Source organism: Poromitra crassiceps (assembly GCF_964638095.1).
Source record: "Poromitra crassiceps genome assembly, chromosome: 18".
In the NCBI taxonomy this organism is placed as follows: Eukaryota; Metazoa; Chordata; class Actinopteri; order Beryciformes; family Melamphaidae; genus Poromitra; species Poromitra crassiceps.
Window position 1 is genome coordinate 2771608 of NC_139636.1, and position 26872 is coordinate 2798479.

The 26872-nt window shown below is 45.5% G+C and overlaps 2 protein-coding genes across 2 annotated transcripts; one reads left to right on the forward strand and one right to left on the reverse strand.

Moving 5' to 3' along the window:
* Positions 1 to 270: 270 nt before the first annotated feature.
* On the forward strand, positions 271 to 10051 carry ldha (lactate dehydrogenase A4). Its single transcript, XM_083655110.1, has 8 exons — positions 271 to 421; positions 4707 to 4832; positions 5875 to 5992; positions 6138 to 6311; positions 6479 to 6652; positions 6761 to 6878; positions 8200 to 8323; positions 8813 to 10051. The coding sequence occupies exons 2-8, from the start codon at positions 4707 to 4709 to the stop codon at positions 8975 to 8977; spliced, it is 999 nt and encodes a 332-aa protein (XP_083511236.1). The 5' UTR covers positions 271 to 421; the 3' UTR covers positions 8978 to 10051.
* Positions 10052 to 10706: 655 nt separating this feature from the next.
* On the reverse strand, positions 10707 to 23975 carry tsg101a (tumor susceptibility 101a). Its single transcript, XM_083654427.1, has 10 exons — positions 23633 to 23975; positions 22894 to 22981; positions 22718 to 22783; positions 19650 to 19813; positions 19117 to 19243; positions 16780 to 16837; positions 16421 to 16515; positions 13287 to 13489; positions 12920 to 13159; positions 10707 to 12796 (listed from the first exon to the last, which is right to left on the reverse strand). The coding sequence occupies exons 1-10, from the start codon at positions 23672 to 23674 to the stop codon at positions 12707 to 12709; spliced, it is 1173 nt and encodes a 390-aa protein (XP_083510553.1). The 5' UTR covers positions 23675 to 23975; the 3' UTR covers positions 10707 to 12706.
* Between the last annotated feature and the right edge of the window lie 2897 nt (positions 23976 to 26872).

Below are 26872 nucleotides of genomic sequence, written 5' to 3' on the forward strand. Positions count from 1 at the left end.
TTATAAATTATTGGTTGCAATGAGTGGGAAGGCTTCTAATATTGAGAACATCGTATATTTGCCTTATAGCCTGTCTTTTCCACACTTTTCTTTAGCCTAACAGTAGCTTGCCTATAATGGAAGTATGGTGTGGTTACCACACACAGGATGCGCACAGACTAGTACCGCATCATCTTGGGCCACGGCGATGACGTCCCCTCGTATGGACGTGACGGACGTGACATACAACACGAACACGGAGATCCTCCCTAGCCTAGCCTACTCCCACCCTCGCACGTAGCGTCGCTCTACCGCTCTCTTTAAATACCGGGAGACAGCCCACCTCCGCACCACTGCTGCGGAAGAGCTGCACCCAGAGCCCAGCCGGTGACACATTCCACATCTCAACGTGTTTCCACGTCACTGTAACTAACGCCTCAAGGTAAGATATCCTGTGCTATGACAAATGTATTAAGCCTAAGAAATAATTAGACTGTCGTGACATTCTAGTAGGCTATAAAGTGATGAAATAATAATGTGGCAGGCAGTGGCACGACTTGACTAGAGATGATGTGGATGTGAAGAGGGGCGTGTCGCTATGATCGATACTGTCGAATGGAAGTGATGGATGGGTTTTACATTGAGCCACATTGAGCTATATGGGTTAGTTAGAGTTGGACCTGGGCGAGAAACCCTTTAGTTTCGATTGCACAATGCACATAATGGCAGTTGAATTGTGTAATAAAGGATGTTTTTGGCGAAACATTTGAGTAAGGCAGGCAACAGGATGTAGACCCGAGTTTCATACTTGTTGCAGGCTGCAGCAGTGTTCATGGTGAATGGGTTTAAAGTGGTAGCCTAGGCTATAAAGACAACCTGTCAATTTGTAAATTTTATGGGATATGGTCATTGAGACCTATGAAAAATTCTTACCACGAATTAGTAGCCTGTATGCCTCTGTTTGATCTGATTCACAATCACAATGTTACAATAAATAGATTACATATTCACTCCACTGACCAGTTAGAGCCTAGTAGACTTGGCACAAACAGCTGGGAACTGCAATGCATTTTGGTAGCTGTAGTTCAAATGCTACATTATCAGGAAGCAGCGCTTGGTGTGATGGATGGTCAATTTTATAAGCTAGACAAGTTAATGCAACTGTTGATCCAATTATAAATCTGACTTAAACTATTTCCATAATTGAAATGCTCTTGTGGACTGTGGATATCTCGCCTAGTAGGCTATTGGATGGCTCTAATGGCTCCAATCCGATGAGATTTAAGTCACCCCACCCCCCATCTTGTACAGGAGCATCATTGAGCCCATTCTCCTCTACTGTTCCACACACTACTGTTCCTCCCAGACCTGGGCATGATGCGCCCTGGGGGCCCAAAACCGGCCCCCATGATGGTTCTGTGCCTGGCCCAGGAGGTCTAAGGCAAACCACACCATTTTACTTATGAAGCCAAAATAATCAAATAAGATTACCTAAATTGGCTGTTTTGAGTGGTTTCCAATATAATAAATACTGAAGAATAGGTGCACAGTATGTTTTCTATAATTGAATGTATTGATCAAATTAGAGGTTACGGCATGACAATATTTTTTTGGCCCCCCGACAACAATCTGGGCCCCCCAGGAAAAAGAATTGCCCACCCCCAAACTCATGCTTCATTCATCCATCCATCCATCCATCCATCTATCTATCTATCTATCTATCTATCTATCTATCTATCTATCTATCTATCTATCTATCTATCTATCTATCTATCTATCTATCTATCCATCGTCTGTCTGTCTGTCTGTCTGTCTGTCTGTCTGTCTGTCTGTCTGTCCAATTCCAAGTTAAGCAATGAAAGTGCTTGTTGAGACAGTCCAGTTTTTCCTGTTGATAAAATTCCACTGGCAGGTGGCATTTCGACAACAATTGGCTACTTTATAAAGCCACATGGTCTGAAGTCCAGTTATCAAATATCTGTGACTGTGTGTGTGCCGCTGTCTGCTTTTGGAGTAGTGCAGATTCAGAATGAAATAGGATTCATTCATAGTCGCCTGCTACAGAGTACGAAAGCCTTAGGCCTGTACTGAAACTCAGCCATGATACTTGACACCCCATCATGGGTCCTCACTGAGCTGCTGGTTTTAGGAAAGTAAATGTCATAGTGTGCTGGGAGATATGATCACTCTGGCGTGGAAGGAAAGGTTCACACATGGAACTTTTTAGTTTGTCCACTAGTTGTACATGTGTTGGTAACAGGCAGTTAGGTCCCCGGAATTTCATGTAAACCACAGCTTGTCACAAAAGCCCCATCTCCCTCTGTAACAGCATTGCATTCTTTCATCTACTAGTACTAATCCTGCTTGTGATGCTAACGGAGGAAGGAACCAGCTACATTATTGAACCTATGTTGCTATGTTGTCTCTTAGTGCAGCTCACCTAGGGCAGTGGTTCTATTAGTGCAGCTCACCTAGGGCAGTGGTTCTATTAGTGCAGCTGACCTAGGGCAGTGGTTCTATTAGTGCAGCTCACCTAGGGCAGTGGTTCTATTAGTGCAGCTGACCTAGGGCAGTGGTTCTATTAGTGCAGCTCACCTAGGGCAGTGGTTCTATTAGTGCAGCTCACCTAGGGCAGTGGTTCTATTAGTGCAGCTCACCTAGGGCAGTGGTTCTATTAGTGCAGCTGACCTAGGGCAGTGGTTCCCCCCAGGGGGTCACGGAACACCACTGGGTGGGTCGCGAGAGGATTTCCAGAATGTGTGAAATTGGCCTAAAGAATGTGTGTGAACTGCAAAATGTGTGAAATGCAATTTAAAAATGTTTCAAAAGAGCATGTTTTAACCATAATTGTTATGTTGTGTTTGTTTTGCACACAAATGTTTGTATGCTTCAACCACCTCCAGGGATAGTGGGGGTCGCGAGCCTCTGGCAATGTTATTTTGGGGCTCGGGGTCTGAAAAGTTTGGGAACCTAGGGGTCAGATCTGGTATGGGAGAATTGGGTAACACTTTACAATAAGGGTCACTATTATTCTTAAGTAATGCTTCTTCATTCTTAATAAGCATTAACTAACCGTTAATTTAGTGACCCTTATTGCAAAGTGTTAATTGAATAACAATATTGGGTGTGTGTAACTGTCCCACTTCACATAGCCCACTATTGTGTGCTAAGTCAGAAGTGGTGTTAAATAGTAGGGTATTAGTGATCCTTGTGTCCACATCCCACAGCAGCACCAGCCTAGTCATACCAGCCCATGAGCCTTCATGTCTGCTCAACCAGGAAGTATAAATAGTACCGCGTGACGCCATCGGGGGATGGTGTTTGCCGCACGGTAGTCTAGCCGCACGGCAGCAGGCTGCAGTGCTTAGCCAGGCAGTGGTTTCCATGGAGACCCAGGGGCGCTGCAAAGGCTGCAAAGGAAGTGATAAGTCAGGCTGGCCAGCCTCCTGTCTGTAAACCATTTATGTAAATCTACATGAAAAGGATGCTGCTGTGTATATGAATGATGTGAAGCTTGAACTTTGTGTAAACCCTCTTGGTAGAAACAGGTTTCCACACTGCTGGAAAACCTGGAAAAGTCATGGGATTTAAAAAATTGTATTTTACAGGCCTGGAGAAGTTATGGTAAAAGGGAGGAACATTTTGGGAAAAGTTATTACATTTTATTTGTTGTTAGGTTAATTATTATTATTACTTTTTTTATGTAATACTGTCAAATGTCACAAAAGGCTGCAGTGCTTTTTTCTTCAGTTAAAATAATATAATCCTTGATTCTAAAGTAAAAACAAACTAATGTGAAGATGCCCGTGTAGTCCAACAGTAAATTCCCTGCCTACCAACACAAGGGCCGCAGGTTAGATTCCCTGCCTACCAACACAAGGGCCACAGGTTAGATTCCCTGCCTACCAACACAAGGGCCGCAGGTTAGATTCCCTGCCTACCAACACAAGGGCCGCAGGTTAGATTCCCTGCCTACCAACACAAGGGCCGCAGGTTAGATTCCCTGCCTACCAACACAAGGGCCGCAGGTTAAATTCCCTGCCTACCAACACAAGGGCCACAGGTTAGATTCCCTGCCTACCAACACAAGGGCCACAGGTTCGTGCCCCGTGTTGCCTCTGGCTTGGTCGGGCGTCCATACAGGCACAATGGCCCGTGTCTGCCGGGGGAAAGCCGAATTAAGGGTATGTGTCCTGGTTGCTGCACTATGCGCCTCCTCTGGTCAGTCGGGGCGCCTGTTTGGGGGGGAGGGGAAATGGGGGAGTGAAACTCCTCACTGTCAGGTGAAAAGAGGTGGCTGGCAACTGCACATGTATCGGAGGAAGCATGTGCTAGTCTACAACTCTCCCCAGATTGGCAGAGGGGGTGGAGCAACAACCTTGGGACAGCAAGGGGAATTGGCCAAGTACAATTGGGGAGGGGGGGGAAATTAATGCTTAAAGCTAGTATAGCTGCTGGTTATGAGAATTTGAAAAGGGGTCATGGATCATGACCCCCCCCCCCCCCCCCCCCCCGCCCCCATAATTGAAACAGCGTGGGAAGCCTGTTAGATAGAAGCCTTGTGGTGGTGTCATGGCAGGAGAAACCTTTCCATTGTGCAACGTTAGTGGAAGTGAAAGTGAAAGTGACGAGGCAGCAGTCACGTACGTGTGGGGGCCTGTTAGCGCCACATTCAAACTGGCTTTTCCTCCATACTTCTCTCTCACACCTCTCCTTCTCTTCTTCAGATGACCACCAAGGAGAAGCTGATTCACCATGTGATGAAGGAGGAGCCTGTTGGCAGCACCAAGAAGGTGACCGTGGTGGGCATCGGCATGGTGGGCATGGCCTCCGCCATCAGCGTCCTGCTCAAGGTGAGACACAAAGAAGTATGGGAAGGGGTGGCAGGGGGGAAAAAAGTGAAGAATGATTTGCATCATGGCTGTTTGGTTTCTTGTATGTCAGTAAAGATAAGACTAGAAGGGATGAAAGGGGTGAGAAGTAGATTGGCTTCAAGGCCGGTGGGTAAAATAGGTGATACCCATGGGTGAACAAAAGGGAACTTATGGCTGGGGATAAGAGATGTTTCTTGAGCAGAAGGAACTCTGACATCCATGATTGGAGTAAGCAAATCCAGATCAGCACCTCTCTAGCATTTTTGAATGGCAGCAAGACCAAACCTGCACGGGCTGCATTCACATAGCCTTCAGTTCCAGTCAGGGAAATGACCGCTTATGGTTTTGATAAAAGAAGAATCTGGGAAAGGTTTCCTGCGCCCATTCCAGTCAATGTCTCCCCTCAGCCAGTAGTGTCCAGTCCTGTGCCATGGAAGAGTGCAGGTTTTCATTGCAACCACAACCGCTGTGATTGCAAATTTGACGTTAGTAGTACTTCTCTATTGTTTGGCTGGAATGAATACCTGGCTACTTCTCCATGGCACAGAACTGGACACCGTCCTGGAGTAGCATTCCCCTGGCACCGTCCTGGAGTAGCATTCCCCTGGCAGCTGGCACCGTCCTGGCCCATTCAGAACAGTTTGGCTGTCGGGGGAACAAAAATCACAGAGAAAGCTAAGTCACAGATCTTGGTATTAAGTTTGCTGAGTAGGGCGAGCCTGAGGTTGTTGGTGTGTTGTTCTTTTCCTTTATATCTGTTATTCACTGAAAGAAATGACCAGGTTAGACACTTTCAATAAGCCTCAGTGTGGATTCATCTAACTTTTAGACGTAATGTGAGCAACATAAACATTCTAACTTGCCTCTAGCTTATTTCCTGTTGCTAAATTAGCGAATACAAGAACTGACAGGAAATAAACTAAATGAGATAAACAGAAACAAACTGTTCCCTAGCAACAGACTTCCGGTGAAACGGTCTATATACTGTGTATGGTATGGTGATAGTATATTTGTTGATCAGGACCTGTGTGATGAGCTGGCCCTGGTTGATGTGATGGAGGACAAGTTGAAGGGTGAGGCCATGGACCTGCAACATGGATCCCTCTTCCTCAAGACACACAAGATTGTGGCCGACAAGGGTGAGAATATCCACCATATTATAATATAATTATAATTAGGAAATAACTACAATATATCACAAATTAATTTTCATTCCGATATGATACTCCCGCCTGAGTCTTGTCGCTTTAACGGAGCATCTCCCCGTATCGTACCACTTGCCAGACTACAGTGTGACAGCCAACTCCAAGGTGGTGGTGGTCACCGCTGGAGCCCGCCAGCAGGAGGGAGAGAGCCGCCTCAATCTGGTGCAGCGCAATGTCAACATCTTCAAGTTCGTCATCCCCAACATCGTCAAGTACAGCCCCAACGCAATCATACTGGTGGTCTCCAACCCAGGTGAGACAAGAGGGACGGGTGCATGAGAGAAAGAGGGAGATGAGGGCAGAAGGCGTGATGTATCTTGAAAAAGTGAATCTAATACCTTTTGTAAATGTTTATGTGGATAAACGACAAAGATCAAACCATTTTCAATGCTTATCCTTACTCCTTCTCTACCCTCCCAGTGGACATCCTGACCTACGTTGCGTGGAAGCTGAGCGGCTTCCCCCGTCACCGCGTCATCGGCTCCGGCACCAACCTGGACTCGGCCCGTTTCCGCCACCTCATGGGAGAGAAGCTGCACCTCCACCCTTCCAGCTGCCACGGCTGGATCGTCGGAGAGCACGGAGACTCCAGCGGTATGCAACTCAGACTCATAACCATCGGTTTATCTATAGATATGTCCGTTTGTTTCGGGGTGTGACTTATCACTATTCTCTCTCTCTCTCTCTCCCGCCCTCTCTCAGTGCCCGTGTGGAGCGGTGTGAACGTTGCTGGCGTTCCCCTCCAGGGCCTGAACCCACAGATGGGCGGTGAGGGCGACAGCGAGAACTGGAAGGATGTCCACAAGCAGGTGGTTGATGGGTGAGTTGACCCCCACACACTTTTGTTCTCGCAGAAGTTATTGTCCAGTGAGCCACCGACAACTTAAATACCTCCGGAAATCGACCAAGTAGAAATGATTCCTCTAGCAAGAACCTTAAGCCAAGTCTGACGAGAAATAAACGGCAAACCACACTGTTCACTGTTTCACCCAACGACCAGCTGATCTGCACAGCAATCAGCCATGTGCATTCAAACATCTGTCCAGCTGGGAACCATAAAGAATATGTTTCATTCAAACAAATCTTTACAGTTCAATGACCTACAGCCACAACAGCCACAAATCCCAAAAAGCACAATTGAATCCAATGGAGTTGAGCAGAGCTGGTGAGGAATTTTGACCAGGGCTGTAAGCCAAAAGACAAGCAGTGACATGTACACAGTGCCCCACTGTGTTGAAGGGCTTGGGCTCAACTCGTCTACCACCGATGTGTAGCACCCACCTGGGTGATGGAGCCGGTTTGCTCCAGAACGTTCACCACTCGTCAGCTATCATGGTGAAGAGTTGAGGAGGACTGAAAGAGACAAATTAGATAACGAGGGATGATTAGGTGGTCATGATGGAAGGAAGGCCTGTGTGGGAATTTAGCCAGGGCACCGGGGTTACACCCCCCAGGGCACCGGGGTTACACCCCCCAGGGCACCGGGGTTACACCCCCCAGGGCACCGGGGTTACACCCCCCAGGGCACCGGGGTTACACCCCCCAGGGCACCGGGGTTACACCCCTACTCTTGCAAAGAGTGCCGATGGGATTTTTAATGGCCAAAGAGAGTCAGTATGTCAGTTTAACAGCCGAAGGACGGCGCTCACTCACAGCACAGAGTTCCTGTCTCTGCCCTGGGGCATTGGGGATGGTGAGATTGTTCATGAGAGGGGGGAAGAGCACCTCCTACTGGTCCTCCAAAAACCTATTCCAGCCCCATGGTCTCCCATCCAAGGACTAACCAGAGTCAACCCTGCTTAGTTTCCCCCAGTAAGCCAGCGATGTAATGCAGCAGCCACGGTGCAGGCAGAAGTATGGAGAGACTCTACATTTCCACAATGAGTGACTGCTGTGAGTCTATGGTGCGTAAAGTTGCCTTCACATGATAAGCGATGTTCTCGTCTCTCACCGCGAGGTAGAGCGGAGAGCAGCAGTAGCTGTTGCTTGGCGACTAGTGGTTGCGCTCATGAAAGATCAGCGCCTGGTAACTAGGTCAAAGTTGAAAAGAACATAACCTTTACTCTGTGTCTGTGTCTGTGTCTGTGTCTGTGTCTGTGCCTGTGTCTGTGTCTGTGTCTGTGTCTGTGCCTGTGCCCCAGTGCCTATGAGGTGATCAGGCTGAAGGGCTACACATCCTGGGCCATCGGCATGTCTGTGGCTGACCTGATAGAAAGCATCCTGAAGAACCTGCACAAGGTGCACCCTGTGTCCACCCTGGTCCAGGTGAGGAGATGGACCACACAAGCCTCACTGTTTGCCAGCGCTAAGCTGAAGATACATGGGTGGCAAGGCAATGCAGTGGGTTAGCACTGTTGCCTCACAGCAAGAAGGTTGTGGGTTTGAATCCCCACCCCAGTCATTTCTGTGTGGAGTTTGCATGTTCTCCCCCCAACCTTGCTTGGGTTTCCTCTGGGTGCTCCTGTTTCCTCTCACAGTCTAAAGATATGCTGTGTTTGTGTAGTATCTCAATGTATATAATCTTGTAAAAAAATGTGTAGCATGTACAGTATTATGTTTTATGTAACCTATGTTACATACACAGAGATATATATTATGTAGTCTACTGTGATGATGCTATGTAAAAGGCCTTTGAGACATGCGTGTGTGATAAGGGGCTATAAACAGAACAGAACTGATACACAGACATTCTGTAGCTGCCCAGCATTGACTCAATGCTTCTCCCTCTCTGTCCCTCCTGTCTCCGTGTCTCAGGGCATGCACGGAGTGAAGGATGAGGTGTTCCTGAGTGTCCCCTGTGTCCTGGGCAACAGCGGCTTGACAGACGTCATCCACATGACGCTGAAGCCCGACGAGGAGCAGCAGCTGGTGAAGAGCGCGGAGACCCTGTGGGGCGTCCAGAAGGAGCTCACCCTGTGATTCCCCCAACCCAACCCGCCCCGAGACCCTCCTCATGTACCTCCTGTGTCCCTCACAGTGACGCCCGAATGAGACCTCTGAATATGTTAACAGGCCGGGTGTCTAAACCAATGGAAGCTGGATATTAGCTTCAGATGCTCAGTAGATATTCAGGTGCAGGGGTCATTTTCCTTTGCTTCCTCCCCCCCCCCCCCCCCCCCCTCCATGACTGAATTCTCTGAAGCAGACTTCAAACCTGTTTCTCTGTTGAAGGGAGGGAGTTTTTGTCCATTGTCCTGTCTATACAAAAAGATTGTAATGCCTCTGCATAATGGTGTAAATTGTGCGTACACATGTTGATGTACTGTATATTATTGTGTATTGTTACTGCTTGTCTTGCGTACACTCCTTGTATGTAGTTTATATTGATCAAGTATTCAGTGATTGTTCCCTGTTGGTTGTTTCCACTTGGCAAGCTCTGTTTCTTTTTTGTTTGGAGAATACAATGGAGACATTCCAGTCTCCTTTTCGCCCCAAGCCATACAACACTGCAGGATATCACTGGGCCAATAACCTGTGACACCAAAGTACCTTACTCCATAAACACAACCCTACATCCACAGGTTGGCTGGCATCAAAGCCTTTTGTTTACCAAATTAACCACAAGTGCACTGACAGAAGAACCTCTGTGGAAAGCAAGTTTGATCAAAGTAGCATTAAGTTATAAAGTATATATCTGAAGGAATTAAAAAGCGCTAATGCCACAAACTCAACAAATGGATAACGGAGAACCAACGGGAAAGGGTCAGCTGGGATCATAACCTAAGGCCAGGTTATGAACCATGACTGAAGGTGACAATCCTGAAGATGGTGTTCTGTTTGTCTGCACACCTTAAATATCTTCAAAGTTTTTTTTATTATTTATTTAATTTTCTCCACCTCTTATGTAGTATTATATAAGTGTTACACAAAAGTTCAATTTTAATAAGAAAAATCAAACGATTAGACATGACCAACATGATCACCTGACCTAATGACACACTGCAACTGTCGTGGCAGCTGGATATTGCTCCAACATCAAATAAATCTACCAGGATGATACAAGTTGCCCCTTTGTTCTTTCCTGTGTTTGTCAGTTTGTTTCCAATGCGGCTGACTCAGCTGCTCTGGTTGCACAGCGAGGAGTTCACACACAAGGCAGATTAGAGCTTTTGATGCAGGGGTTCAAGTTGCGGTCACTAGCTTCTATAGATGTGAGATCAAAGCAAAGCCAACATGTCTATACCACGATTCATAAAACATGTGTATGCTCAGTGAAACCTAACCACTGTGTGAGAGCTTGTTCAAAAACATTTTGCAAATGTTTGTCTGTTTAGGTTTCAGACAGGCGGGCTTTGTGACACAACACTGCCAGAAAGTTAATTCAATATTTGAAAGTCAATTTCTTTTGTAGCACTTTGCCCCAGTGCACCTATAACTAACACAGGAAAACCCCACCCATCTGGCACTCCATCCAAGTTGAAACTGCAAAAGTAAAGACAAACTAAGCTTAAAATATGTGGTTTGGTGTGTCTGTACCTGGCACACCATGGCATGCAAGGTGAAACAACTACAACAGCAAACAAAAAGTTGGCTAGTTTGACATAATTATGTCAAGGTTTGGTGTCTGTATGGGTGAGCACATGATGGGAATGCTATTAATCCATCCAAATGACCGTCACAAAGAAATAAGCATCATTAGCATCAAATCAGATTCCTTTTAATAGTCCTGATTTACATACATCTACAGATATAAAATAACAGGTGGTCTACGGTTGGAAACCAAAGAGAAAAACAACAGTAGATATACTATCATACAATTCAAAGTGCATTTAGTAAAAAGCTAATTTAAACGAGACCTGTTTGCAAACTTGACATAACTTAACTTTTTGATTAGTACAATAGTTAATTTGTTGTACCCTATGACCCTCCTTACTTATTCACAAGTTCACTTATGTTTACTGGAAAATTCAAAATCTCAGAAGGCCTGAGAATGTGGGAGTGTACAGTAAAAGGAGAAATACAGAGAAAGTAAAGAAAAGGAAAAAAATAATATAATTTCATTTGTTATACTTTTGAATAAAGTATGTGTAGACTGTCATCCTACATTAAACAGAGACACTGTACAGGGGTTAGAGAGCATAACTACTGTACAAGATTGACTGATTGACTCAGCCTAGACGTCAGACTGGAGGGTCGACCTGAGCAGCTGACCTGCAATGAAAAACTCATTCACACCATCATCAAGAGAGATATGGAGGGAAGGGGAAAAGAGAAAAAGTGTGGGCCCGCAGCAGACCTGTAAGGAGATTTGAGTAGTTTAGCCTGCTATTAGTCCTCCCTGTAGGCAGGGGGCAGTATTAGTGCCCATGTCATGACTTCCTAGTAATTCTATGGGAGGGCCTTTAGCGGGGACATTTTGCCTATAGGATCCTGTGACGAGGATGTTACGGTATTCTTGACCATGGCACCGCGATTCCTTTGTTTTCTTTTTTACAACTCTTTGCTAATAGTAGATTGAAGTTATTTAAGGTAAACAGTAAAATTCTCACAACAGTGCCAAGGTTGTGTTAAGTAGAGGACCCAAACAAGAGACTGAACAAACAGTTCCAGGTCCATGATCATCATCACCTCTTCTCCATGAAAAGTGATCCATCTTACTGAACAAGACCTGGACCTCATAGAGCATTCCATCCTAAGGTTGAAGCCCTGTCCATACTGAAAGGTTGAAGCCCTGTCCATACTGAAAGGTTGCTCTGGGTATTTATATCAGAGCATAACCTTTGCATTATGAGGTGCTCAGAGCTAAGGGGCTCTCTACAAACTTAGCCCCCCCAACTATTTGTGCTTACTAGCCAAATGATGTTGCCTGACAGACAGATTGCCAAGAGTCTGTAAGCTACAGTAGAGTGCAGCACACAACACACACAGGTAGACGCCATTGCTCTCCGTATGACGACTCTGTCTCTCCACAATTGTCACAAAAAGACAGCATAGACTCACACCTCACTTCTGCCAATATGGCATGAGAGTAAGCATGTTTTGTGTCAAACATAAGTACCTGGTACATAGCATGGAGATAGTGCTTTTTACACAAGCTTGGTGCACTTTTTTTTTGTTTTTGGACTTGGCAAAAGTAAAGGCATAGCAATGGTGTCATGTCTCACAACTGTTACTGCATAACAATTTCAAATAAATTAGTAGTTGGTATGACGAGAAATGACGCCATACTAAAACTGTGGCCATTTCTTTATATATTTTCGTAGTTTCCGTAACTGAGTTTTTTGTTTTTACAGGGTGGGGTTGTTATCATCACCTAACCGAAATAGGGGTTTTGGGTCACTTTTTGGCCGGCCACTATCAATATAATCGATGCCTTACGTATGCCCCATCATAGGGGGCAAAGAGCATTTATAAGCATTAAGCATTTCTTCATATGTTGCCATTTCAAATTCTTTCAAACAGATTCTCTTTACTCAGACTTCTGCCTCGCAAGTTATGCAGTGGCAGGTAAAAAGAGGATTTCACTGAGAACCAAAGGAGGAGTGTCGGGCTGGCAAGATTGAAATAGGGAGAGGGAGATCTGGATTCATGGAGAGATATGAAAGATGGGATTAAAAGAGAGGGAGAGAAAGGGGGAGAGAGATAGAAAGCGTACAAGAGAGGGGAGATGAGAGCCAGATATGCATGTTTCCAGGTAGTGAGTGTTGGTCAGTACAGGTCACTGAGGCCGGCGGTCTTGCGGGCTTTCTGCATCAGGGCACGAAGCTGGAACTGCTTCCTGGACAGAAGGCGTACATGCTGTGACAGGAGAAGAGAAGCAGAGTCAAGGAGGGTCAAACCACTTCAGGAGAGAAACCACGGCACACAATCTGGAAGGGAACATTGACGAGTGTGTTTCTGGTTGTCGGTGTGTTTGTTCACCTTGAGGAAAACCTCCAGGTCTATGACGCCCCTGCGCAGAGCCTCTCCCAGGTAGAAGATGGTGTCCTCGATGGCGTTCTCCTCGGCATACAGGTTCAGGATCTGTTTGTACAGCGGCGCTGTGGGCACGATGACATCGTCGATGTCGTTGTTCTCTGACTGGTTCTCCATCTTCTCCAGGGCCTCGGTCAGCTCGTCATCCTTCCTCTTCAGCAGCTCGATGTTCCTGTCCACCTCGGCCTAGAAGATTATGTACCATCAGGATTATAAACACACAACAATACTTCAAATGATAAAAGAAAATGCTAATGAAAAATTTTATTAAATAAAATACAGTTTCAACTTGGGAACAAATAATCTCTCTCACCACTTCATGGTCCAGTCGTGAGACCATGTCCTCTAGCTTCTGATGTCCTTTCTTCAGGTCCTCCTCCGTTCGCTTCAGGGCGTCCAGCTCGGCCTGAGCCCTGTCCATCTCCTCCTTCATCCTCCAGCGAAGCTTGTCGCTCACGGCTGAAATCAGAGATGCGCGGATGGTGTCCTCGCCGATGGTGCCGTCTCTGCTAGGGCCTGATCAAGAGGAGAGAAGTTGGGAGATGACATGAGAGGAGTTTGGACAGAAGGTAACAAGAGCCAAAAAATGAAGAAGAGACAGCAAAAATGTACACGGTCTGTGTTTGAGTATATACTGTAATCAGACACGGTCTGTGTTTGAGTATATACTGTAATCAGACACGGTCTGTGTTTGAGTATATACTGTAATCAGACACGGTCTGTGTTTGAGTATATACTGTAATCAGACATAGCGATACAACAACTGGGGACCTGAATTTTTGATGAGCTGTGTGGGAGTTGTGTGGCAGTGTATAGCTTGGTCGCATGCCACGTGAATGCCGAGCTAGTCTAGACGCTTAACCAAAGACACTGGTCTAACTACAGTGTAACGAGCTAGTCTAGACGCTTAACCAAAGACACTGGTCTAACTACAGTGTAACGAGCTAGTCTAGACGCTTAACCAAAGACACTGGTCTAACTACAGTGTAACGAGCTAGTCTAGACGCTTAACCAAAGACACTGGCCTAACTACAGTGTAACAAGCTAGTCTAGATGCTTAACCAAAGACACTGGCCTAACTACAGTGTAACGAGCTAGTCTAGATGCTTAACCAAAGACACTGGCCTAACTACAGTGTAACGAGCTAGTCTAGATGCTTAACCAAAGACACTGGCCTAACTACAGTGTAACGAGCTAGTCTAGACGCTTAACCAAAGACACTGGTCTAACTACAGTGTAACGAGCTAGTCTAGACGCTTAACCAAAGACACTGGCCTAACTACAGTGTAACAAGCTAGTCTAGATGCTTAACCAAAGACACTGGCCTAACTACAGTGTAACGAGCTAGTCTAGATGCTTAACCAAAGACACTGGCCTAACTACAGTGTAACGAGCTAGTCTAGATGCTTAACCAAAGACACTGGCCTAACTACAGTGTAACGAGCTAGTCTAGATGCTTAACCAAAGACACTGGCCTAACTACAGTGTAACGAGCTAGTCTAGATGCTTAACCAAAGACACTGGCCTAACTACAGTGTAACCGTGAACCAACCCCCGTAGATATTCTTTAGTGTCGGTTACGTTTGTGAGTTGTCTGTCAGGTTGCTCTTAGGGCAAGGTTGTGGAGTTGCTCTCGCACAATGCCAGCAGTACCGACCGGGCTGGTCGGTACTGCCCGGTCGGGCATGGCTTGGGGATGGCTTGGGGCTTGGGGATGGCTTTCCCACTTGAGCTGGCCCAGTGAACCACCCAGAGGGAGGACCACCACCCAGAGGGAGGACCACCACCCAGAGGGAGGACCACCACCCGGGGAATCGGGGATACAAGCACTGGATGGAGGTACAGTATGTGCTTCACCCTCACTGACAAGTTGACTACATGTGCTGATGTTGGCTCAAACAAGCACTATTGCTAATTGTCTGGCTAACCTGTATGGCCTGTATGGCTGTTTGAGCCCCAGACTAAAGACATTGATTGAGCTAATGTTAAACTTAATAACCACTAGCAGGGGCAAACTGACAATATGTGTGAGCTGTGAGTTTACATCCTTGCTATTGTGTAACCCCTTTGTCAGTCTTATCTGAGACAGCAGATTGGTGGGGGATGTCTACATGAGGCCAGCCTATGAGCAGTCTGAAGTCAGCAGTGTAAATGTCAGAGTTGATTCAGTCTTGAGCACTGAGGAGTTAAGAGGCAAAATCATCTCTCCTCCTTTACTAAATATAGGAGGTGGATAAAACCTCTCTTACATACTGATCCTTGACCAGTGTTCAAGCCCCAGCTAACCGCTGATGCTGGGACAGCAGATGGTTCCACTGATCACAGGTCTGTCTTTGTGAGAAGTTACTGTTCCTGTGCTAAATATAGCGCTGTGTGTTTCAGGGGGTGGGGGCTTCGCACACTATTCCTGTTCCTTCAGTTCCATCCCATGCTTTGCCCTTTAATGCCCCCCACTCTCGTTACAATATCGACCTTTCACTGGTGGTTCAGCGCTCCGCTGAAGTCACGAGTGCCCAAGTCAAAAGGTCACGGGGTCCTAATTCAGGGTTGACTAAAAGCCATGGATAGGTGGACAGGTATCGTTTTATTTGGAGTGAATGAAGCTTTTGTCAAATATTAGCCTGGTTAAAACCACCATGATAACGTGAACTCGCATTCTGTTTCGCTCCACGTTTCAGTCTGGACTCCAAGCCGTCCACAGTCATTTCAGTGTGTGGGAGCACTTGCGTTGACAGACGACTCCTTCAGCCAATCAGCATTGCCAAATCCAGTCCTTCCGCTAATCAGTGTCGGATCCAGTCAAATCCGAATCCACTCAGAAGAACGGCGGAAACGTCTTTCCGCTGAGAAACTCCACTGGTACATACACTCGTTCTTGTTTAATTGTTGTTATTGAGTCTATATCTGCAATAACTGTACTTACGGCTGGGTAAACTCTACAGACGTTAATGTTACTACTCGTTGCTTCAGGAGCCGCAGAGCCGCCATTACTGTTTTGCCAGCGGTGCCTGATTAGCCGGTTACGTTGTCAACTACAAGGTAGGTCCCTGATTGGTCCGTGGACTTAGTAATCCCTGAACACGCCTGCGCCAGGCTGGAGGCCAGACGGATCCACAGGACCAAACAGGATGTGAGCTCATGTGATCAGGATGGTTTACCAGGCTAGTCAAATATCATTCTGATGATATGGAGGGGGATCTAAATGGTTGTAGCTTTGTAATGTTACCACCAAAAAGCAGGCTCTGAAATATATATATATATTATGTGGATTAACAAGAGACCATATTATGTACAATACACCGTAACACTTAAAATAGATTTATTTGGAGCTTGGTGCTACTTTTTAATACTACTTATTTCATACTTTTTTTTTACTTTCAAATGTCTCCAATGAAAGAGAGAACTACAACACCCAGAATGCTCAATGGTGTAATACATAGTACATACCCACTGTGGAGACTGGGGTCTGGGTGGGGTAGTGTGCCTGGCCAGCTGTGGCTGGATATGAGTTCCCCCCTGGGTACTGGTATCCTGGATAGCCACTGCAAACGGGATACATAATCAACAAATAGCTACCGCTTGATATTTTCCATTCTAAAACAGTCCAGAGATCCATCTTCACCTTTAGGCTATTTGTCCGCTTAACTGAACCGGCTTTATTAGTGTATGAATGAATAATCAATATGCCTGTGTAAGACGCTGCTGACTAAACCACCAAGACAAACAAGCCAGAACAGGTTTGTTGGGAAAAAAATAGTGAGGCAGTGTGTTGGCTGAAAGAGAGGGCGGTGAACTGTATATCTTACCCAGGGTTGGGATTTGGCCCATAGGGGGAGACTGCGGGCATACCTGGCATGTAGGAGGCTGGAGGACAGAGAGAGGGAGACAATCATAACTTAGACATGTGTTTCAAATGTGTCCTCACTCTCTCTCATACACAAGTTTACTTTCATTTTCCCATGGGCTATAGTGGTATGTGAGCACCATCTGGTGCCGAAGGAAATAAATGCATCATTTAAAGCACACAGTGATAATGAAGCACAATATGTACTAATACATATTGATTGATTGATTTTATTATGGATATAAAAGACAACAAAATCCAAGGGATAAACATGTAAAAGTGCGGACACTTAGGTCGCTTTCACATATAAGCTGGTGGACTCGGTGCGATTCGGGGGGTGAAGTTGCAACATTGTTGCGATTTTCATTTGGTCTGGTTCACTTTCACACAGCAATTTGTCACAAACACCAAACTTTCTAAACAATGTCACGTGGTCGAAACTGTCACTCGTCTATTGAACAGAATAGAGAAGGGAAATCTCTCCTCTTCAGCAGCTTCTTGCCTGGCTGAGGGCTGACTGAACAACACAAGTGAATCCGCAAAACACAAAACATGGAGCAACACCACCTGCGATATTGGGATTTCTGGTGTTACTATCAAATAAATATTTGACAAGAATGTACCCAATATGAGCAGCAGATGAGGCAGCAAGCTGTTGAACATTTCATTCTGCAGATGAGACGAGTAGCCTACGTACCGAAGGAGAAAGCTGTTGAGAAACAATGTGTTGTTGTTATGACGACGTACGTCACGCGGCGTGCAGGTAATGTAGTACACGTGTGTGCGCACCGCAGTATTTGTTTTGCTCCATTCTACGTTCTACTGTCTTTTACTCATGATGCACTGCATGAGTGCATCAGATGCACTGGCGCTCTTGTGTTTAGTCCGGTTTGCTTTCACACAACAAACGAACCGCGCCAGGGTTCACTTGGAAGCGAACCGAGAGTGACCCACGTTTTCAAGCAGACCACAGTTAGTTTGTTTGTTCCGCAACAGAGTTCGTTTGCGCTTTCACACCACCCCAAACGAAGCGCACTATCCGAGGAAACAAACTCTGGCAGTTAAAGCGGACCAAACAGCTTATATGTGAAAGCAACCTTATTTCCAACATGGTCCCTGGTCTTAGAAAACAGGACATACAATAACACATAACATCAAATAAATAAACAATACAGATCAATCAAGAATAAAAATAAACAAGATATACAAGCAACACAAGTTCAACTAGAACGACCGCACCGCGGATTTATGCCTCCGCCATTAGTTCATTCTTAAGTCCAAATCGCCATTTGAGGCAAATTGGAAGAAATTCCGTCAAGGCGCTCCTGAGATGTTGCGTTAAAGAGCTTGGAAATTGGGTGTGTGAGGTCACAGTGACCTTGAACTTTGACCTTTAACCATCAAAATCGAATCAGTTCATCCTTGAGTCCAAGTTCATGTTTGAGGCAAATTTGATGAAATTCCGTCAAGGCATTCCTGAGATATCGCGTTAACAAGCTTGAAAATGGTGTTCGAAAGGTCACAGTGACCTTGACCTTTGACCACCAAAATCTAATCAGATCATCCTTGAGTCTAAGTCGATGTTTGAAACAAATTTGATGAAATTCCGTCAAGGCATTCCTGAGATATCGCGCTAACGAACATTGGACGGACGGCGTACGGACGGACGGACAACCCGGATCCATAATGCCTCCAGCCTGGCTATCGCCGGCGGAGGCATAAAAACCATTACACAAGTTCAAAAACCATTTCAACGAAAGGCTCAGCACATTAGTCTAGCTTACTCAGCAAGAATTTTTTCAGAAGGTTCTTAAAACCGTTCAGAGAATTTGCAGACTTAATTTAGTTAGGGATCTTGTTCCACTCCTCCCCCCACGTATAGAAGAATGTACTTCTCCCCATCTTGCTTTTTAGATTGGGTAGTTTCAAGTCCACTACACTAGCTCTATGAGCTATGAGTGTCCCGAACAAACTAAAAAGTATTTAGTAAAGTAATTTGGACAAAGGTCATACAATATTTTATAGACCATGATGAGTTTTAACTGTTGAACTCTACTTTCAACGGTGATCCAATTCAACTCTTTAAAATTAATTGGGCTAATGTGCATTCTTGGACTGAAGTTAAGGATGAGCTTTTTGAAGCCTTTTGATCTTTTAGTTAAACCACTGTACCAGGATATACAGGCGTAGTCATAGTGAGATTGGATTAAACCCTAGAAAAGTAGCATGGGGCCGATTTGACAATCTCCAAATGATGCTGGATCACACTCTGTTTACCACAAGAAGCTGTGTCACTCACGGTTAGGGGGTCCAGCAGCTTGGAAGGATTGGTAGGGGGCCTGTGTGGTGGGCCGAGAAAACACAGGAGGCTCCTCTCCAAACACCACAATCATTACCTGGATCAGACCATACAGGTCTGACTGGGGCTGTAACACATGGTGGCAGGCAGAGAGAAGAAAGTTAGACAAACAAAGACTGGTAGATACAGAAAGACATTTCACAATATCACCAGGCCAAACAAGTTCAAATGGAGCCATAATGAAACGTACGGCCATCATGACTGCCTTTTTGTGTGTGCAACCAGTGGATTCATATTTGGCCATATCTAAAATCTTTAAAGTAGGATGGTGCATTCATTACCACACCAAAAGCTCATATTCTTTGGAAGGCCTATGCACTTGTTGTTACATTGTTGTTCTTTATGATTTATTTGCCTTCTATATATTTTTTAACACTTAATCCAGTTTTACAAAAGCCATGTCAGCATCTAAAACACAGGGGTATTATGTAGTGGTCAGCAAATCCCCAGAGATTGAAGGCCATCACACTCACGTGCTTCCATTCATGTAGGTAAGGCAGGTAGATCTTGCCATTGGCGTCAATGTGCTTGCCGGTTTTGATCATCATGGCACTGGTAGGCTTGACGAAACATATAGGAGGGTTGTAGGGGTATGTGTCCAGCAACCACAGACACACTGGGATGTTGTAGATGTTACCTACAGGAGGAATACATATTCTCTTAAGATCAATCACATTGTTTTGTTGCTGTTGTTTTGTTTGTGTAGTGGCCTAGTGGTTAGACCAGGGATACTCAACTTGCTTTGCCCGGGGGCCACTTTCGTGAAATGATAGAAGGCCAGGGGCCAGTTAATAAACAAACAATATACATTTTTCTGTAGCAGATTGTAGGTTTTTGGGGTGTCCCCGTCGGTCTGACAATGTTGCGCACACCGGATAGTTAAGTTAGTTAGGTTAAGTACATACATAAGTGCCTGGGTAGCAAGCAGGTGGCGGTATTTGACAATTTAGCAGCTAAATCATGGATTATTGAAAGATATTCCATATTCCAGACTGAAATGTTATAACAGAAGTGGAGTATTGGCCAGAATGACATGAACATTTGGACACTTATTCAGCGGGAATTTTGCATGTTGCGTTCAGGTGTACTGTAAAAAAAAATGGCATGTGGCAAGTTGAGTATCACTGGGTTAGACTAACCGTTAGGCTACGTTCACACAGGGCACCCAAGCCTTGCCTATGCCTTGCATTTACCCACGCTTTTAAATAGGCGTCCTTTTTAGTCAATGAGGCTGTGTACACAGGGCGCCTCAGCGTGAACCTTGCCTGTACCCACGCCTTGCCTGACCTGCACCGATTTTATCGTTTAGGCGTGAGTTCTATTTTCAAGCTGACTAGGCGCGTGAAGGCAGACTTCTTCTGTCAAGCCATGAAGGAAAAACGCAACAATATCTGTGGGAAATGGCAAAGTCAACTGAATTTCTAAATAAAATGGTGTTACTACAACAATGTTGAGGAGAGAGAGAGAGAGAGAGTGATTGACGGGTGGCTATAACGTGGGGCTTTCTCCCCGTCGGTAAACAAATCTTGAGGAGAGAGAATAGCGACCAAAGAAGCAAGATGGACAATGAAAAGTTAATCCACTTAGTACAACAGCATCCACTTCTCTATGACAGCAGTCACCCAAGAAGGAGACCTGGTTATACATATCCAGCATCAATAGCACATTAAATATATCTGATTTATTTTACCTACCCATGATAATTCGGGACCACACGTGACAAAAAAAAACACTCGGGAGAGAGGAGAGGCGCTTGTAACAGGTCAGGTTCAGCATGCAATAGGCGTGCAGTGTGATCGCAAAAGCGTGTGATAGGTTCACTCGCAGCTCAAGCTCTGTAGGCGTAGGCGTGGGTTGAGGCAAGGCAAGGCGTAGGTGCCCTGTGTGAACGTAGCGTTAGAGACATCAGACAAGCCAGGTTCCAGCCCCATATTGGCAAGTATCTGCCCTACTGTAGTGTCCTTGAGCAAGTCACAGATTCCCTATCAACTGCAGCGGCACTGTTGTGTAGCTGACCCTTTGTTCTGACCTCATATTATTGGAAACGTGATTCTTTCAACTGATTAACTAAGCTCTTGATATACATTTGCTAACAATATGTGACCGATAAAACACAACTTTAAAAGTATTTTGAAACTGAAAATTGATTCTTTATATTTGTACTAACTCCTGACAATGGAGACAAACAAGATTACTTTTTCAGAATGAAAGCTGTGAAGCAGGGTGAGAAATGAATGGGGACTTAAGAAAATTGTGCATGAGAGATTAAACAAATATATATGTGTATGTATGTATATATATATATATATATATATATATATATATATATATATATATATATATATATATATATATACCGTAAATTCCGGACTATAAGCCGCGGCTTTTTTCCCGTTTTTTGGCCTTTTTTGCCCCCTGCGGCTTATATAACGGTGCGTCTTATCTATGGATTTTTCCAGCAAACGGCCACTCGGGAACCTCCAAAATCTATGGATGTTGGTATGAGGCAGAACGAGAGCAAGACAGACATTATGAGAGCGAGACCCTGATTGGATGATGTTGCAAAAAATGTGCCTCGCGACCTGATTGGAGCACTGTGCCACTACTCTCTCTCAGCCACTACGGTAAAACACCCTCCCTCCCTCCTCCCTCGCTCCGGGGGGAAAAAGGCAGCGATTGAGCCTGTAAGACAGTCTGAATGAAATTGAATGTAACATTCCCAATTCTATGTATTACATTCTAAAAAACTAACAGCAACATTTTGGAAGGCTAAGCCACACAACTAGCTCGTTGTAATCTAACATCATGCTTCAAAAGATGGAGAACTGGCTGTGTTACGACGATGGCGGCGATTGAGCCTGAAAGCCATGTCTGAGACAGTAGCGAGACAGGAACAACAACAGCAGCAGCAGCAAAGGATCATGCACAAACCCGAGACGAAAGGGACTGTCCGTCAGGGCGCGGACGACTGTGTGTCAGCAACTCCCTCCCGACTACCAGGAGAAAATTACAAACTTCGGCGAATTCACACAAAGAAAGATCAAGGAATATTCCATCGGACCGGAGCAGATCATAAATATGGATGAAGTGCCTTTGACGTTCGACCTGCCTCTCACTAGGACTGTTAACAAGAAAGGTGAATCGTCCATCACGTTGAGAACCACAGGTCACGAGAGAACGAATTTCACTTGTGTTCTTGGCTGCACAGCAGCTCCCGCCGATGGTGATTTTTAAGCATCTCACAATGTGTGATTTTGTCTGGGGATTAGTGACCTGACTTTTGTTTTGTTGAAATGTTAATAAATGGGAGCTTCCCCAAACAGCCATCTCTTTCCCGACAATCCCCTCTGTGCACGAAGCCTTACATATGGTAATTAAACATCAAAACACCCGCGGCTTATAGACCGGTGCGGCTTATAGAAGAAAAAAATAGTCACCTTTGAAGGTGCGGCTTATAGACCGGTGCGCCTTATAGTCCGGAATTTACGGTACACAAGATTTAACCGTTTTTTTTTTTTTTTGCTGGACTCGTTTTACTTACCTCTGTAGCTGACTGGGACTGTTCCTGTCAAACTCATCAGGTCTCTTGTGGAGCCATCATTGAACACTGGAATACAAAAACAAACCATAACAACTAGCAAGCAAGCTAGTAAGGACATCCCATCTTAGAAAGATAGATTACATACATTATATATCCAAATATGAAATAAACTTTACCATAAGCATCCATGACCGGTTTCAGGTCCTTGTACTGGGAGATGACATTAGTTATCTCACGGACAGTCAGGTCTCTGTATTTGTATTGCTGGAGAATGACAGACCAAGAGTATGGCAATAACAAGTTAGAATCTTTGCAGGTTAGAAATAATAGCTGGCACTTGGCCACTAGGATCAGAAAAAGTTGGTAAATAAGAGCAAGCAATAAACTCAGTTGTTTCCTCAATAGAAATTCCAACTTTGCCCAGGGTTTTCAGTTGTTAGCAACTCTAAAACAATGTGTCACTAAGAGGAAGGCCCTTAAGAATTGATAGGAAGTGTTTGACAGAACAGAAGATAAGAAGTGGTTGACTGTTTACTATGGTAACAGCAATCATTGAAAAGGAGATATAGGCTAAAACAGCCCTCGGACACATTCGACTATGTTGCAAATTGAAATTAAATGCCGTTGTTGTACTGTATGAACATAATCATTTTACTTAACAGCGTTAACAGCTAAAGTATGAGTAACGTTACAGTTCGCTAACACTAGCCATTTCAAACGAAAAAGCAGAACACGAATATTTAACATGTAATTTAACGTTATTGATGTGAATCAACTGTTAAAATGACACGTTGTCAGAAAACAGTCGCAACACCTTTCCAGGAAATCTAAAAACTGTTAGCTAGTATCATGGTAGCCTCCGCTAACTAGGTTAGCTGCCTAGCAATCGCCGTCTGGAAGTAGCTCAAACGGTACCTTCAGCATTTTCTTCAGGGCACCTTCGTTGACAACTGCCATGGTTTAACGACACGTCAGCCTGTTCTTTTGACTTAGCTAGTTAACTTACAGAATAGCTGACTTTTGAAGCCAGCTATAAGGATAGCTGTTAGCTGAGACAAGCTAACGCTAACTAGCTAGACTCAGCGAATGTTAACGTGAACAGGGTCCAACCAGAAGTAAGACTGGGCTTTTAATAACCCCCCCTCCCAAGCAAACCGGAGGAGTGGTGTCTCTTGTTACCAACACACTTCGATAATGGGATACAAAAATAGCCGTAAACACTGAAATTATTATCAAATCAAGCCCAGAAAACATCCGATGGTTGGTCAACAACAAAAGAAACTTCCGGCATTACACCTGACCTCTTCCGGTCCCCATGTGACGTCACCCGTGACCCGTGTTTGTTTGTTTGTTCTGTTTTTTTCTATCGAAGTGGCATACTCTCTGTACTGATGTTTGTTGACTTGTATGCTTTGGAATGAATAAAAAAGAAAAGAAAAAAAGTTATTACTTCTTCTTTTTAATTACTTTACTTTAAGTAATGCAGTAACTTGAATTTACTTGGATTAGTTTATTACAAACAAACAAACAAACAAACAAACAAACAAACAAACAAACAAACAAACCACACCAAGAGCTAACAGTTGGTTTCATTTTCTTGCTGGAAAAGTTGACCGTCGTCTCTGGTCAAAAACAGGTATGAATTCCCATCTGTCTCCGAAAAGCCCTCAGCCTGTCTGTGGAACTGTAGTGAACCTGGAAGCAACAGATTCATAAATAATGTATCTCCTTCATAAACAGGATGCCTTGTTTATTCTCAGACCTAAATCTACAACTGCTGAACCTCTTCTCACACTTGAAGCAGGTGTGGCCTAGATATGAATCATATTTCTCTCTTATCAGCATCAAACCTGTATGTGGGGCAGATGCACTAATGTTGTTTTGGCACAATGTGGAGACTTACTGTACTGCCTGACTGTGTGTCTGAGTGTTACTTACAAGAAGCTTGTTCTGGCTCTGGATGAGGTCTTATGCATACAGGGGGGAATTCTCCAAACACGGCAGCCATCACCTGAAGTAAACTCATGATGTCACATTTTTTGTCACAAGTTTTCTCTCCCCTCTCCTCTCCTCTCCCCTCTCTCCTCTCCCCCCCTCCCCTCCTCTCCTATCCCCCTCTCTCCTCCTCTCCTCTCCCCTTTCCCCCTCTCCCCTCCTCTCCTCCTCTTCTCCTCTCCCCCTCCCCCTTCCTCTTCTCCTCTCCCCTCCTCCTCTCCTCTCCCCCTCTCCCCCTCTCCACTCCTCTCCTCCTCTCCCCCTCCCCCTCTCTCCTCTCCCCTCCTCTCCTCTCCCCTCCCCCTCTCCTCTCCTCTCCCCCTCTCCCCTCCTCTCCTGGGCCCCCTCTCTCCCTCTCCCCTCCTCTCCTCTTCTCTCTCCCCTCCTCTTCTCTCTCCCTCTCTCCTCTCCCTCTCTCCTCTCCTCTCCCCCTCTCTCATCTCCCTTCTCCCCTCCTCTGGTCCCCTCTCCCCCTCTCCCCTCCTCTCCTTTCCCCCTCTCTCCTCTCCCTCTCCTCTCTCCCCTCCTCTTCTCTCCCCCTCTCCTCTCCTCCCCTCTCCCCCTCTCTCCTCTTCTCTCCTCTCCCTTCTCCCCTCCTCTCCTCTTCTCTCCCCTCTCCTCGCCTCCTCTCCCCCTCTCTCCTCTCCCTCTCCCCTCCTCTCCTCTCCTCTCCCCCTCTCCTCTCTCCTCCCCTCTCCTCTCTCCCCTCCTCTTCTCTCTCCCTCTCTCCTCTCCCTCTCTCCTCTCCTCTCCCCCTCTCTCATCTCCCTTCTCCCCTCCTCTGGTCCCCTCCTCTCCTCTCCCCCTCTCTCCTCTCCCTCTCCTCTCTCCCCTCCTCTTCTCTCCCCCTCTCCTCTCCTCCCCTCTCCCCCTCTCTCCTCTTCTCTCCTCTCCCTTCTCCCCTCCTCTCCTCTCCCCCTCTCCCCTCTCCTCGCCTCCTCTCCCCCTCTCTCCTCTCCCTCTCCCCTCCTCTCCTCTCCTCTCCCCCTCTCCTCTCTCCTCCCCTCTCTCCTCTCCTCTCCCCCTCTCTCATCTCCCTTCTCCCCTCCTCTGGTCCCCTCTCCGCCTCTCTCCTCTCCCCTCCTCTGGTTCCCCCCACCCACCCCAGTGTGCGGTAGCCTTTTATACACCCAAACAGCGCAGGACAACGTGATTGGCTGGCTCAGATTTGAACAGATCTGAGCCAGCCAATCGCGTTATCCTGTGATGACGTAATGTCTTGTGCCCAACGACCGGATGGACCATATATGGACTTCCTCCCCCCGACTTCCTCCCAATGCCAACCCCGTGCAATCCATAAAGGTACATGGATGTTACTACAGTAACAAAATCACGAATTGCTCTGTTTTTGGAGCTCTGCATGTCTGTGTTTGTCTAGTTAACGCGTTAACGTTAGCTAACGGCTAACATTCGCTAGTTAGCCAACCAACCAGCAGCTAACATTAGCTAGCTAGCTAGCTAGCTTACCGGAAGCGATATTTTTTTCGGATGATGGCGAAGGCATAACCCACCCCTGGCCCTCTCTGCCTCTGATTAGTGGCAGCGTTATAAACCATAGATACATATGACTATATTAAAAACATAAACACATTGGCGTCTTTCATGCAGGCTAGCAAGCGTAACTGCTGTCTGTCTGTCTGTCTGACCCACTGAGTCTGACCACAGACTGTAACAGAGATGTAATGCAGCCGGATAGCCAAGCGAATGTGTTTGGATGGAAGTTTGACGCTAGCCCAATCAGAGGCAGAGAGGGGCGGGTTATGCCTTTGCATAGCCTTCGCCATCATCCTCTTTTTTTTCTTTTATATGTTAATGATTTACATTTGATTTCTAAAGAAGCACTCTTTATTTTGTATGCCGATGATACAAACATCTTTCTCACAGACAAAAATGAGCATAGGTTGATTACTCGTATGAACACTATCTTAGAAAAAATGGATATCTGGTTCAAATGCAATAAGTTATCACTTAATGTTAAAAAGAGTGCTTATATGATCTTCAAACCTAAAAATAGAACTCTATCCAATCAACTTTCCCCCATTCTTATAGCCAACAATACACTTGAATATGTTTCTTCTGTTAAGTTTTTAGGTGTAAACATTGATGATCAACTCAATTGGAAAAAACACATCTCTTATGTGTCCAATAAAGTTGCAAAAA